The sequence below is a fragment of the Gekko japonicus genome, unplaced genomic scaffold (genome assembly GCF_001447785.1).
Source record: "Gekko japonicus isolate JY-2015 unplaced genomic scaffold, Gekko_japonicus_V1.1 scaffold3519, whole genome shotgun sequence".
Lineage (NCBI taxonomy): Eukaryota > Metazoa > Chordata > Lepidosauria > Squamata > Gekkonidae > Gekko > Gekko japonicus.
Genome location: NW_015173245.1, coordinates 46,157 through 62,117, shown reverse-complemented (window position 1 = coordinate 62,117; position 15,961 = coordinate 46,157). Strand labels below are relative to the sequence as shown.

Genomic DNA, 15,961 nt, shown 5'->3' with positions numbered 1-15,961 from the left:
AAACCATGTTTTCCCCCCGACGAGCTCGGCCACGCCCCCAACGTCAGCGACGTCTGACGTCACTTCCGGTGACGTCGCGCCGGCGCGCGCGCAAGAACGAACGCCGAACTCCCGGCCGGGACGGAGCCTCCCCCGCTGGTGAGTTAAAAGGATTTGGCAACCCTACAGGAAATGAATCTCTGGGAACTGGTTAATATCCACTCATCTTCGTTCTTTGAGTGGAGCTGCCAGAGTAGAGATGCACCATCTCTGCCTGCGACATCTAACACTCCCCGTTTCTCTTTCGCCTCTCTTAGACACTTCTGCAAAGGGACAAATCCTGTAGCTGTTTGTTTTGCATGCAGTAGCTTTAATAGACCAGACCAGGCCTGCAGCCAGGAGTTCGTGGCTTGTGGGGCAATTTTTTTCCTGGTGGGGCTGAAGTTCTCAGTGCAGAAAGAAAAGCCAGAATTCTGAGGATTATGACTCAGCTCCTCCTCTTCTCTCTCTCTGAGTCTTCTCGAGCTCTCTATTCTACATGGGTGTTCTTATGCTAGCCGTCACCCTTAGCCTATTAGCCATTTAGCCAAAAGAAAGTTGTTATCAGGATAGACCTCTAAGTTGCAAGCTGTCAACCACCTTAGATGACAGTTCTCAGCTGCTGCAAGTTAATCACTTCGGCCAGCCTAAGAGAAAATTCTGAGAACAAACTGGCAAGTGGGGGGTGATGACTTCTATAGTCAAGAAAGCTAACACTTAGGCAGAAAAACTCTCATAAAGGAGACCAGTTTCTTGACACAGAGTTAGAAGGGATCCTAGAGGTCACCCACTCCAACCCCCTTGCTTTCGTAAGGCAAGAGACATTTCAGAGGTGGTTTGCCATTGCCTGCCTCTCGTCATGAACTTAGTGTTCCTTGGAGGTCGCCCTTCTGGGTGCTGGCTGGGGCTGACCCTCCTTGGCTTCTGGGATCTGGCGGGACTGGGCTAGCCTGGGCCATCCAGGTCAGGGCAGTGTGCCTTGCATGCATGGCCCACAGGATCTAAGGTGCAACCAGACTCTAATCTGCTTTAACAGAACACTGCTCCCTCTCCAGAGCTTTCCAGTTCAATGACAACTTGGTGCACGAGCCAGCAAAAAAGGTATTGCTCGCCATTCTGGATTGGTTGCTTTATTAGTGCATTGTAATAATTTTATCAGTTGTGGGGAGGGGAAGGGAAAGGAGTTTGTAAGCCGCTCTGAGACTCCAAGTGAAGGGCGGGGTATAAATCCAATCTCCTCTCCTCCTCCTCAAAATCTCCAGGTACTTCCCAACCTAGAGCTTGTTGTGACCCTCTGCAGAAGTCATCAGAGGGTGTGTGCGTATATCTGCTTTTTGAGATCGCAATGCTTCAGTGAAGAACTTAAACACGGACAGACGACTGGGCATCACAAGGACACCTGCTTTTTAGGAAAAAAATGAAAATAAGCTTCTAGAGCCCTTGGGGCTTGGAAGCAATGTCTATTGTATCTTCTTAATCCCACCTGATCTCCACAGAGCTCAGGGTGGAGTATATGGTTTGCTTCTCCCCCATTTCATCCTCACAAGAACCCTGTCAGGTACGCAGGTACACTGAATCAGACCACTGGTCCATGAAGAAGAAGACGATGACGACGACAAGGAGGAGGAGGAGGAGGAGGAGGAGGAATTTATTCCCCTTGCCCTTCACTTGGAGTCTCAGAGCGGCTTACAATCTCCTTTCCCTTCCCGGAGACTGGATTTATACCCCGCCCTTCACTACCCGAAGGAGTCTCAGAGCGGCTTACAATCTCCTTTCGCTTCCCCTCCCCACAATGCACACCCTGTGAGGTAGGTGGGGCTGAGAGCTCTTTCGAGGACGGCTCATGAGAGAACAGCTCATGAGAGAACAGCTCTGAGGGAACTTGTGACTGAACCAAGGTCACGACAGCAGCTGCATGTGAAGGAGTGGGGAATCAAGCAGTACTTACGTCATGCCTTAGAGTTTGAGTTGCCAGCTCTGGGTTGGGAAATACCTGGAGATTTTGGGGGCGGAGCCTGGGTAGAGGAAGGACTTCAATGGGATATAATGCCACAGACTCCGCCTTCCAAAGTAGCCATTTTCTCCAAATGAACCGATCTCTATCGCCTAGAAATCAGTTGTAATCCCAGCAGATCTCCAGCCTCCACCTGGAAGTTAGCAACCTTACTTGTACTGTTCTGATTCCGTTGTTTTCGAAGTCTGTAATCTTATTGCAAAGTTTATGACATATCTTTATTCTTTTCCTATTAAATTGCTTTGTAAACCATATTGAATGTCAGCGAGGAAGGTGGATTATAAATAAAGTAAGTAAATAAATACCTTTACGTGGCCCAGATTAAGAAGAAGAAAATGGCACCCGCTTGAAATCTGTGCATACGAACATTGTGACCTGTTTTAATCAATGTGCCTTCTAAGCTGTGGAGTCTTGTGAGTAAAAATTCTACTTTGTGAGCTACTGGCATTAAAGTTGTGAGCGAGCAATTTGGCTGCTGCATAAATTAGTTTGCTCTGGAGCCATCTTTCCTGAACTAAGAGGAAAATGTGTGAGCCGGAGGCTAAAAAACAGTGAGATAGCTCACATTAACTCAGCTTAGAGGGAACACTGGTTGTTTTATGCTGTTTATGTTGTTTTAATTGTTTTTATATTTAACAATGTATTTATTTTATTTTATTAAACTTGTATTCTGCCTTCCCTACAAGCTGGCTCAGGACGGGTTCCATCAGTGTTAAAACAATATACAATGACCACTGAAACCAATTTAAAACAATATTAAAACAATACAATAATCAACATTAAAACAATACAATTATCAGTATTGTAATTTTATTTTTTGTTCTGTGACTCACCCTGAGCTTGCTTGTGGGGAGGGTGGAATATACATTGAAACAAACAAACAAACAAACAAATAAATTCTAAAAAAATTAAAAAGGGAAATCCTGTGATACTGTAAATATGAGACTCCTCGACTTCAAAGAATGACTGCATTCACGGGAGTGGTTCAGTGGGAGAGAACCACGGCAGAAGTCAACTTTAATTGACTGCCCCCTTTTAAAAGAAACAAAAAACCCACCCTCTAGTTCAAAATCAGGTAAAACTGATGCAAAATATTGGAAAAAAGAAGAGACACCTACAAAAGAAGAGTTGATTTTTAGACTTTTAGATGCAGCAGAAATGGACAAACTAACTTTACAACTAGATGAAAAACAAGAAGGAAACTCTGAAAGAAAATGGGTGAGATTTTATAATTGGATGCAAAAATACCTTACAGAACTTAAATGCATGAATTACGACAAAAACTTTACAGATATGGCGTAAAAGAAGAAGATTCTACAATTATATTGCAAACTAGAGTCGATGTAAGAGTACAGTCTCCGTTTTGTCAGATTTTTCTGTTCTATTCTTTGTTCTTTTTTTAATTCTTCATTCTGTAGTAACTATCTATGAAATTAATAAAAATGTTTTTTTAAAAAAAACCTGGAGTGATGTGGATGTTCCATCTCCATTCATCTCTCCCTCTGGCCTCCGTTGAAGCACTTAACTGCAACATAATTCAGTTTTGGGAAAGCAGGCTAAGCAAATTGCACTCCTGTAGCAGCAGGTGTATCCTGGTATTTGTCGGGAGACAAAACCTCCCCCCCGTCAATTCATTTCGGCTAATCCAGCTAGGCCCTACTTTCGCAGCCGAAGGATTTAGAGGGAGTCTGGCCTCCATCACATCCTCGTATTCTCGTGTTCTCTTAATGCTCAGACTCGCACTAGAATTAAGGACAAATGCCAAGGTACGGGGGAAGGTACCTAGTAGCCGGCTAGGCGCAGCGATGAATCCATCACCCGCTAATGCAGACCCTTTGCCGTCTGACGGAACTGCCTGGGCTTTTGCAATCACTGGTGATTATTAGCCTGACAAAAGGAACCACGGCCATCTGTCGGACCCCCCAAACGGAAAGGCACTCAGCCAAGGTTCGTCGCACAGAATTAGAGTGGGACCGGGTGCTTACGAGACCTAGTTGTTTGCTTGTGAACCTCCGACATTGTCATTTGTCACATTACTGGCATAGAATGGAGTCTTTCCTTGGGAACGGAGGCAGTGGCTCCAGAAGCACCAATCCTTCCATTCCCCCGATTTTTTCTGACTTTCTGGCAGGTCTTCGGTAACTAAATGATAGTTTGGAAAATTATCTACGAGAAAAAAGTATCTACGAGACTGCTGAATTTAGAATTAGCGCATCAGCGCTTTCAGTGAACAAGAGTCGAAAGAAAGGTGGCATTGGGCTGGATCCCCTGCGTTAGTAACTAGTGATGGGGCAAGACTTTCAAAACGAATCACTGTGGTTTCAAGTACGAATGTTTGGCAATATGACCCCTGGCGATCTGACACCTGTCTGGGCTCAAATTCCAAAATGGTTAGGCTTGGGCACATTTCGCACCTCACACTGCCAGCTCTGTCTGCTATCCCTTTATCTTTTCCCATCTCAAACTTGCTTGGTAGTGGTTAAGTACTATCAACTTTTGATGGTACTTTCTGTAGTGATCTATGGGTAACGGGAATCAGGGTTCGATTCTGGATATGGAGCCTGAGATGCAGCTACCATATCTTAGGAAGTCTGGAGGCATGCAAATAACCCACCCCCAACCTATTCAAATGCCTGCCATATCAACTTTCAATAGTACTTTCTTTGTCTACTGTGGTGACCACAGGTAATGGGGAATCAAGGTTCGAGCCTGGAGAGGGAGGAGAAGGAGGAGAGGAGATTGGATTTATACCCCGCCCTTCACTACCCAAAGGTGTCTCAGAGGGGCTTACAAACTCCTTTCACTTCCCCTCCCCACAACAGACACCCTGTGAGGTAGGTGGGGCTGAGAGAGCTCTGACAGAAACTGCTCTTTTTCAACACTAGCTGTGCCAGAACGATGGCTTGCCCAAGGTCATCCAGCAGCTGCAAGTGGAGGAGTGGGGGAATCAAACCCGGTTCTCCCAGATTAGAGTCCGCGCACTTAACCACTACCCCAAACTGGCTCTCCTGAGAAATGGTTACCACATCCAAGGAAGGCAGAAGGCATGCAAATTACCCTTTCCTAACCCATCTAAATGCCTTTGCTATTAACTTTGGACCGTACTTCCTGTGCCTATTATGGCGACTATGGGTAACAGGGAATCAGGGTTCAGTTCCAGACAGGGAGCCTGAGAAATGGCTACCACACTCAAGGAAAAGAGCAGACATGCAAATCACCACTCCCGACTCGTTCGAATGTCAGCTTTCAGTCAGGCCCGTAGCCAGGATTTTGTAATTCAGGGGGCCTTTAAATAACTGGGGGGGGGCACTGACGTTTGTTTGGGGAAGGGGTAGTGGCAGTGGGGGGCCTGGGCTAGATGGAAGTTGTGGGGCTTCGGTAGGAAGCCGAGGGGCCAGGCCCCAAAATTCTCCACTGTAGCCACGGCCCTGCTTTCAGTGGTAAGGAGGGTCCACAGTGGGGCATAATTTAGGCTACAAACACGATTTTAGCAAGTGGTGAATTCCACCTACCGCGGCCCTGCTTTCACTGGTAAGGAGGGTCCACAGTGGGGCTTAGTTTAGGCTACAAACATGATTTTAGCAAGTGGTGAATTCCACCTACTGAAATCTGTCCCACAGTGACGAGATGCAGTCTGGGATTAGGTTCGGAGTCCCCACAGATACTCACTCGTAAAATGTCGTCCACCCGTTTTCGTTGCTCTTCGTAGCCAGGAGACCCGAGATGCCGTGATACGTCATCATGGCCACTTCGTTCCCCTGGGCCGTCACACTCTTGAGGGCGCTGTTGGTGCCCATGGTTAGCCAGTAGACTTGGCCATCTGGCACTACCAGCAAGAGCGGCATCCCTGTCGAATCTCTCCGGATGTTGACCAGGTTGCCATTGTTGTCGGTAATCAGGGTTATGTCCCCGTCTCCTGTGTAGGTAAAGTTGTAAAGGTAGTCCCCGGTAGTGAGACTCTGAGTGAACAGGTGCTTGCCACTGGTGTCGAATAAGTAGAGTTCCTGATCGATGGGGGAGGACAGCTCGTATAAGTTCTGCGTGTTCAGAAACGGCTTGTTCTTCCGGATGAAGCGGATCCGGATGTTCCCGAGATCGGCCACATACAGTTCGCCGTCTGCGCACACCGCGAGGGACGACGGGGCGTTGAGTTTGGCATCCTTGGCGTATCCGTCGTCCCCAGAAAAGCAATCGCAGTTGGCATCATTCTTGCAATCGCAGCCGCTCGGAGCGCCGGCCACCAGCGAGATCTCCCCGTTGGTGGTGACCTGCCGGATACGGTTGATCTTCTTCTCATCGGTCTCCGCGATGTACAGGACACCGTTGTGGGAGACGGTCAGGGCTGTGGCCGACTCCAAGGTAGCGTGAATAGCCACCTTACTGAGGAGGAAGTGATCAATACCTGGGACCTGGCAGTGCATTGGCCTTCCTGCCACAATGCGCACTTGGTGGTTTTCCGAGATTTGCAAGACGACGTTATTGTCGAGGACGTACAAGGAATTGTCCATTGGGTTGACCGCCAGGTCAGTAGGCCACTCTAGACGGATGAAGAAAGGTTAAAGTGCTTGGGGCTCTTTAGCTTGGAGAAACGGCGGCTGAGGGGTGACATGATCGAGGTTTATAAGACTATGCATGGAACAGAGCAGGTTGAGAAAGAAGTGCTTTTCTCCCTTTCTCACAATACGAGAACTCATGGGCACTCCATGAAATTGCTGAGCAGTCGGGTTAGAGCGGATAAAAGGAAGTACTTCTTCACCCAAAGAGTGATTGACACATAGAATTCACTGCCACAGGAGGTGACGGTGGCTACAAGCATGGACGGCTTCAAGAGGGAATTAAATAAACGTATGGAGCAGAGGTCCATCAGTGGCTATTAGCCACAAGGTATAGATAGGGACTCTCGGTCTGGGGCAAGGGATGCTCTGTATTCTTGGTGCTTGGGGGGGGGTCAACAGTGGGAGGGCTCCTAGTGTCCTGGCCCCACTGGTGGACCTCCTGATGGCACCTGGTATTTTTGGCCACTGTGTGACACATAGAGTGTTGGACTGGATGGGCCACTGGCCTGATCCAACATTCGCTTCTCTCTTATGTTCTTGTGCTCCCTCAGCTCCTCCGCCAGAGATCCAAGGAAGGAAGTGGAAGCAGTTGCATGCTTGCAACCACCATCGTGGTAGTTGATCCGGGTCTGGTGGTGAGCCCATCCTGGTCCGCCAAGGACTCTTCCTTGGGCCCTGGAACCCAGCAACTACCTGACCGAACTGAAACTTATTGCCACCCCTGACCGAGAGGTTAGTACTTGACGGAATGATGGGGAAAGGCTGCGGCGTCACCCAGCCTGTGTTAGAAGTAACAGTCCCGCAAGAGACGCTGTGGCAAGGAGGAGAATGCTCCAGTCTGCCATGAGCCTCTGTGGTAGGCCTTGTCCTCAGTGAAGGGGTAAATCTATCCCTCGGCTAGACTGTAGGTGAGAACTCGCTGTAACTGAAGAGACTTGGAGATATTTGTGAGGTGACACGATTGCCACATTCCGATAACGAAGTGGATGCCATGCGGAGGATGGGGCGGACATGTTTTCAGTTGTGTTGGATGACAGGACTTGGACTAATGGCTATAAACTACAGAAAAAGGAAGTTTTGTCTAAATTTGAGGAAGAACGTCCTGATGCTGAGGTGTGTTTGACCCTAAGAACATAAGAAGAGCCCTGCTGGATCAGTCCAGTGGTCCATCTAGTACAGCATCTTGTCTCACACAGGGGCCATCTGGTTCCTCTGGATGGCCAACAACAGGGCATAGAGGCCTTCCCCTGATAAGAACATAAATCAAGCCCTGCTGGATCGGACCAGTGAGGGTCTATCTAATCCAGCATCCTGTCCCACACAGTGGCCAACCAGTTCCTCTGGAGGGCCAACAACAGGCACTGGAGGCCGAGGCCTTCCCCTGATAGGAACCTAAGAAGATCCCTGCTGGATCAGACCAGTGGTGGATCAGACCTTCCCCTAATGCTGACTCCGGGCTCTTGGATTCAGAGGATTAGTGCCTCTGAATGCAGAGGTGTCCTTTAGTCACCATGGTTAGCAGCCAGTCACAGACCCTGGAACAGTCTCCCTCATGGAATGGCGGATTCTTCGTCTTTGGAGGTTTTAAAGTATTTGTTGGATATCTACATGTCGGGGATGTAGCCATAGCTCCTGCGTTGGCAGGGGGTTGGGCTAGATAACCCTCGTGGTCCCTTCCAACTCTGAGATTAAACAAATAAATTGATTAAATAAACCCCTTCAAGCAGGCATAAAATCCCTCCACGCCGAAAGCTAGCATATCGGCGAGAAGACTATATCAGTACTCTTCTTCCTGACATTTCTTCTTTTTTTTTAACGTGGAAGATTGTTTTAAACACAGAGGGACGTTCCTACCAGACAGCTGCCCACTTCCCCGCCCCCTCAGTCCGAAGACGTCTCACCCTGCCCTCCACAGAACTCAGCTGTGTGCTACGGTTCCTCATTTATGTCTTCCTTTTGGCTCCTGGCCCTCCTTAACCCTTCCTGTGGTAAAACATGACAGCCCGTGGCTCCCCCCCCCTTCAATAATGCATGCTCCGCTCTGCCTTCCCAACGGTCTTCAGAGCGAGCGCTGCGCTCGCAGCCTCGAGTTAGCGTCGAGAACGTGGGTTTATTCGGAAACGGCAGGGGAATTTTTCCCTTTCCCTTCCACCTCTTAGAAACAATTTCTTGTCAACAACGGCAGCTAAATATTTTATAGCTTCTGGTCCCTCGCTGCCTGGGGGGTGGGGGGCCTGACTGAAGAGACCTTCCTGAGCGGCTTCGTACGATGAAAAGATCACTCCCTCGGTGGAGTTCTTTTAAAGAGACCTCTTGGCGCCTCCTGTCTCCGGCAGGTTGCCGAAACAGAAAGGGGCTCCTTAAATTTTAAACCGTGGCTGAGGAGCTGGGTTTTTCATTTTGGAACCCTCTTTCATTAAAAGAAGATATTATCTGTGAATGTCTTGACAGCTCTGTCTGAAGATGAGAAGGAACTGGGAAACCCCTTGTATGTGTGTGTGTGTGTGATATGACAGAGATTCGTTTCTTCCACTTTCTCTTTCTGCCGCTGCTATGTGTCCACACACTGCTTGATGTTAACACAGTCATCATGTTATAGCGACGGTATGCGATGGATGCTTCTCTTATCTGCATAGGGAAACCTAGTTGCGAATGACCGGTACAGAGCGGTCTCGGCTTGTGAAAGCAACCTGGGTTTGCAGCAGAATGTGCAAAGGATTGTGGGAATGTGTTCTGGTCCACGCACTCAGTTGGTTTGAAGAACTGGGGGCAGGGGTCGGCCACTTTCATATGTCCCTTTGTGCCAGCTATGAGAGCCAGTTTGGTGTACTGGTTAAGTGCGCGGACTCTAATCTGGGAGAGCCGGGTTTGATTCCCCACTCCTCCACTTGCACCTGGCTGGATGACCTTGGGCAAGCCATAGTTCTGTCAGAGCTGTTCTTAAAAAAGAGCAGTTTCTGTCAGAGCTCTCTCAGCCCCACCTGCCTCACAGGGTGTCTGTGGTGGGGAGGGGAAGGGAAAGGAGTCTGTAAGGCGCTCTGAGACTACGAGTGAAGGGCGGGGAATAAATCCAATCTCCTCCTCTTAAGAACATAAGAGAAGCCAATGTTGGATCGGGCCAATGGCCCATCCAGTCCAACACTCTGTCACACAGTGGCCAAAAATACCAGGTGCCCTCAGGAGGTCCAGCAGTGGGGCCAGGACACTAGAAGCTCTTCTTCTTCGTGTGTGTGTGTACATGTGTGCCTGGAAGTCATGGTGACTTCTGGAGACCCTTAGTGGGGCTTGGATGCTTTCAGAAAGGTGGTTTCACAGCCTGCCTCTGCGTTCAGGGCCCTGATATTCTTTGGAGGTCTCCCATCCAAGTTCTTGCCAGGGTCGGCCCTGCTTAGCTTCTGAGAACTGAGAAGATCGAGTCTGCCCGGGCTATCCAGGTCAGGGCATGCTAGCTATGGATGACAGGCAGCCACCTTCTGGCTATCCCGCCACTTAAGGTGGCCCGTCTGACCTTGACCAGAGCCCGGGCCCTTCCCGTCATGGCTCCGGCTCTGTGGAATGAGCTCCCTGATGAGGGGAGGGGGAGTCCCCTCCCTGGAGAGCTTCAGGAGGCACTGTGAGGCCTGCCTGTTTGCTGGGGCTTTTGAAGAGGTTTGAATTGGCAGGCATCTTTTAAGGGGTGGAGGGGGAGGAGGGGGAGGAAGAAGAAGAGGAGGAAAACGAGGAGGAGGAGGAGATTGGATTTATACCCTGCCCTTCACGCGGCGTCTCAGAGCATCTTAAGAAGAAGAGGAAGAAGAGGAAGAAGAGGAGGAAGAAGAAGAGGAGGAGGAGGAGACTGGATTTATACCCTGCCCTTCATGCAGAGTCTCAGAGCGGCTTAAGAAGAAGAAGAAGAGGAAGAAGAAGGGGAGGAAGAAGAAGAAGAGGAGGAGGAGATTGGATTTATACTCCTTTCATGCGGAGTCAGAGCGGCTTAAGAAGAAGAAGATGAGGAAGAAGAAGAGAAGGAAGAGGAGGAGGAGATTGGATTTATACCCTGCCCCTTCATGCGGAGTCTCAGAGCGGCTTAAGAAGAAGAGGAAGAGGAGAAGGAGGAGGAGGAGACTGGATTTATACCCTGCACTTCATACAGAGTCTTAGGGCGGCTTACAATCTCTTCCCTTCCCCTCCCCACAACAGACACCTTATGAGGTAGGTGGGGCTCAAGAAGCTCTGAGAGAACTGCTCTTTAGAGAACAGCTCTCAGAGAACTTTGACTGACCCAAAGTCACACCAGCAGCTGCATGTGGAGGAGTGAGGAATCAAACCTGGTTCTCCCAGTTTAGAGTCCGCCACTCTTAACCACTACACCGAACTGTATAGAAATTCGGTGTTTGCTCCTTTATTTTGGTTTTAACTGAAAATGTTTTTAACTAGTGTGGTAAGCTGCCTAGAACCACGAGGAAAGGTGAGATACAAATGTTTAAATAAATAAATAAATAGAATGAAAGGACAGAAAGGGGGTAAGTCACGGCTGTCTCTCCCTCGCCTCTGTCAGCTGGAATGCCTTTTTCCCTGCCTCATTGTCTAGAACGTTTTTGCTGAGGTAGAAGTTGGGTACTACGTCCTGAGAACTTAATAAGGATGTGGGACTCCTCAGCCGTTACAGGAGTTACCCTGTTGAGCAAAAGGGACGAACACGGCTACCCATCTGGATCTAAGCCTTTGCTCAGTCACTGTTACTCCCTCCTTTCACAAACAAGCTTGAAAAAGAAAGCCCTGGGCTATCCGTCCTGAAAGATCAGTGCACAAATCAGTGCCCTGAGATGGGCACTTTATAAAGTTCTATTTAAAACAAAAATCTCCACGGGGGAAAAGAGACATTCTTGGGTCTATGTCTATATTGGGCTCCTGCCTGTCCGGCAGAAACCACAGTGGGCCGACAATCAAAGTTTACTTCTGGTCCAGGAGGCAGCTGACCTTTCTCGCTCTGTAATTTCTATCCTGATCATAAATGGCGGACGGTGGGGTACCTGCTGAAAAGAAAGAAGCCGGAGCAATCTTTTCAAATTGGGGTGGGAGGAGGCGAAAGAATGGGTGCCAGGCAGGAGGGGGGAAATTAGATGGGTGGTTGCAAAAAGAAACCCCCCCCCCCCCCAGACTTTGATTGGGCTTAACTAACAGTATTCAAGGCTTCCAGCCAGGAGCTGTGGTTCTGCAGAACATAGCTTCTCTGCCTGGAGCCAATTTGGGGTGTACCCCCCCCCCGGGGCAGATCTAGAGGTGATGTCTCCATAATTGGGGCTGGTTGTCAGGACGGACGGTGTCCCCGAAAATTAAATCCTGCACAGCGTCAGTTATGTGTACCCAATGTAAAGAAATGCAAGTGTCGAAATAGATTTTAAAAAAACACAACTTTAGCAGCAGGACTTAAAAAGCCCAGCGTGACGGCAGTCGCAAGCCCTTTGCAATCTGACGCAATTCAAGATCCTTCATTTTTTCCCTGCTGTTGATAATTTGGGCAGCGCAGAATGCTTCTGAGATATTAATTTGAATCGGTACACCCCCCCTCCAAATCACACTGCGTCCAATTTTATCTATCCCCCCTCCCCATCCCTACCAAACGAAAGGGAAAAAGAAAGAAGCCAAAGCTCTCACGAACTTGCAGATGTGTTTGACGGATAACAAGTAAAATCTGAAGTCATTTTGAGATCCAGCTGCTTTTTGCTATAAGCGTCCTCCGATTATCCTAGGCTGGTGGCATTCCCTCTGTCGTTTTTGGACAGTCACATTTGCGTCAGTTTGGTGTAGTGGGTTGGACAGTCACATTTGAGCCAGTTTAGTGCAGTGGTTAAGTGCGTGGACTCTACTCTGGGAGAACTGGGTTTGATTCCCCACGCCTCCACTTGCACCTGCTGGATGACCTTGGGCAAGCCATAGTTCTGGCACAGCTGTTCTTGAAGAAGAGCCGTTTCTGTCAGAGCTCTCTCAGCCCCCACCTACCTCACAGGGTGTCTGCTGTGGGGAGGGGAAGGGAAAGGAGTTTGTAAGCCACTCTGAGACTCCTGTGGTAGTGAAGGACGGGGTATAAATCCAATATCTTCTTCTGCTTCTACCATCAACCGAAAGAGCCACATTTAACTTCCAAGAAGCCTGTAACTCAGAAAGGCTTACAGCCTACCTGTTCTGCTGGTGGCTGTTTAAAAACGGGAGTCACAAGCCCCACTGGGCTAGACCCTTGTCTGCTTTTCTGAAACATGGGACAGGCACCACATTGGGGAACAGCACTCAGAAGATCCACAGGTATGGCTGCCAGTTACCCCCCGGGCTCTGGCGGGGGTGAGGGGTACTTACCAACAGCAGGGAAGGCCTAGTCTGGTGTCTCAACTAGGGGTGTGCACTCGGTATATACTGAGCTGCATAAATACCCGAAAAAACCTTATCAGTATTTTTCGGGTATTTATTCAGCCAAATACAGATCAGAGATCTGAAAAAAACCCCACATGAATAAAAGCTGATATTAATTGGATTTTATTCGGGTGCAGCTAGAGAGCATTTAAAGAGACCACTGTCTTCTTTAAATGCCTGAGCTCACTCACAGAGTCACACCACACCTTCCTGGGGTGCTGGGACTCTGATTCTTTTGCTGCTTACACCTCCTGGCCTTCCTCTCCAACCTCCCAGGGTCAGCCCACCGGCACAATCCCCGCAAAATCATCCATACCCCCTCTCCCCCTTCATCATTTCCTTCCCCTACACAAATCCCTGCCTTCCTAGGGTGCTGGGGTCCCAACTCAGTATCCAGAATTTGCCCCTGGCACCACTCTCCCAACATTCAGGGGTCCACTTCCCGGCACCCCCTTCGCTGCGAGCAATCCTCCTCCTTTACGTTCTCCTCCCTGCAAACATGCCTTCCCAGGGTGCTAGGACTCCGATTCTTTCGCTGCTCACACCTACTGGCCTTCCTCTCCAACCTCCAGGGGTTGGCCCACTGGTAAAACCCCCACAACCCCCCATATAAAGTTTAAATACTTGCTCAGTTCATTCGGGGAGTCGGCGGTGCAACTCTGCAAGTTTAAATCCCTTCTCCATTATACCCTATGGGGATGGTCCCTGCAGGGTATAATGGAGCCGAATAAACTCGGCAATCTTGATTATTTCCTAATCCCGATGTCATACCGATATTGGGATTTGGTAATATCGGGAAATACTGATTTTTTTTTGCACACCCCTAGTCACAACATCACTGGCAATGTGGGGATGCTCTGACATTTGGACAAAAACTCTATGGTAGAAACAGATTGTACCACACAGTTTTTGCCCACATACCAGAGCATTCATGCGTCGCTAGTGAGGCGATGATGCTACTTCCAGCACACACCGGAAGTGATGTTGCCATGTTGCTGGTGCTGAGTTAGGCCACCCCCACTACCAGTAAGTCCCTCTGTTACCCAGCTGATTGGTGGCAGGGGAGGGGCCCAGGAGACTACCCTCCTCTGGCGGGGGCCTGGCAGCTGTAGCCATAGGTGGCATGCCAATGAGTCACATGTGGCTCCTGAGCCACTGACTATCACTGTCTTAGGCTGTACTAGGCTTAACACTGGCTGCTGATTGCCATCCTTCCCTATCCATTGGCAGGGCTGCAGTGATTTCACAGAATTCTCAAATATTTAAAGCGCTGAAGAAGAACGTGTTAGTCTGTCTGTAGCAGTAAAAAAGAGGAAGAGTCCATTAGCACATTAAAAGGTAAAGGTTCCCTTGCTCGAAAGCCAGTCGAATCCAACTCTAAGGTTGCGGTGCTCATCTCCGTTTCAAAGCCGAAGAACCAGCGCTGTCCGAAGACGTTTCCGTGGTCATGTGGCCAGCATGACTAAACACCAAGGCGCACATTAAAGACTAACAAAATTGGAGCCAGGGTAGGAGCTTTCATGAGTCACTGCTCACTTCTTCAGATACAGGCAATTAGACTGCTCCACAGTTATTACTGATATGCAATGGGACGCTATATGGACTTCATCCTTTATGGTGTTAAAAGCTACCGCTCCCGGATTAACAACATTCACACTAATCACCCATTGGTATTTAACTCCCATACAATTACATCATATAAGTCCCTCTAAAATTCCAAAATGCTGGAAACTGTGTGGTGAGAAGGGGACATACTATCATTGTTGGTGGTCATGTCATTATATTGCTAATTTTTTGGCAAAAGGTATTGAAATTGATTCTATTAATAACAGGGTATTCACTCCCCTTACGACCTGAGCTAATATTGCTTAATCTATGGGAAGATAGTCCAATTCCACAGATATGAAAGGCTTTGATTGTCACATTATTAACTGCTGCATAGACAGCGATGGCTTCAAAGTGAAAGACCAAGCCAGTGCCTTCAATTTCGTTACGGATGTCAAAGACATGGGACTGCTATAGTTTAGAAAAAAATTACAGAAAGACTGTTACAACTTGAACATAAAAACTATCAGTCGACTTTTGTTGAAAAATGGTTTCCGGTCATAAATTACATGGCACAGAATGGAATTATTCCTGATTATTTAGTTTCATCTGAAGTGTTTGTTCTATAAAACCCAGATTTAGAGTATGTTTTAATTTTGATCAATAAATACTAGCTAGCTGAACTCAGATTCTTACATTTATACAAGATGGTTGCCAACCCAACTGTATTATCAGAAAACACGGTAAGAGCTCTAAATAGTTAAGTTTTATATAGATGTACTGATTAGAATATTAAGAATATTATTAATGTTAAATCATTTATTTATTTTATTTATTTATTTTATTGCATTGCATTTATACCCCGCCCTCCCCGCGAACGGGCTCAGGGCGGCTCACATTGGGCACAAAGTGCATACCATGTACAAGTTTACAGAATACAAGTACAAATTTAAAACAGGCTAAAATCAGTTCTGCGGATGCATAAATAAACTCCTAATATCGTACGTAGCAGGGGGAAGGCTGGGGGAATGGAAGTTGTTGTCCAATCCCCCCCAGCGGTCTCTCTCTATAGCGGCGCGGTGATGTTAGTGGCCGTGATGTAAGTGGCCGTGGCGGCTCCTACTCATAAGCCTGTCAGAAGAGCTCCGTCTTGCAGGCCCTGTGGAACTGCACCAAGTCCTGCAGGGCCCTGATCTCCGGGAGCTCATTCCACCAGGTAGGAGCCGCCACTGAGAAAGACCTGGTCCTTGTTGCCACAAGCTTGGCCTCCTTAGGGCCCGGGATCACCAGTCGGTATTGTGATCCCAACCGAAGTGCTCTTTGGGGAATATATGGGGAAATGCGGTCCCTCAAGTAGGTCGGACCCCGGCCATGTAGGGCTTTAAAGGTAAGCACCAGCACTTTGAAGTGAATCTGGTATGCTATAGGCAGCCAGTGCAGC

At 48.4% G+C, this 15,961-nt stretch overlaps 1 protein-coding gene across 1 annotated transcript in view; it reads right to left on the bottom strand.

Annotated features, from left to right (window-relative positions):
* The window catches only part of LOC107120134 (teneurin-4-like), a gene marked incomplete at its 5' end in the record, with an annotated part of 82,661 nt that overhangs the window by 30,751 nt on the left and 35,949 nt on the right, over positions 1-15,961 (bottom strand). Inside the window, 1 exon segment of the mRNA XM_015422781.1 lies at positions 5,702-6,567. Coding sequence (XP_015278267.1) covers positions 5,702-6,567 — 866 coding nt within the window.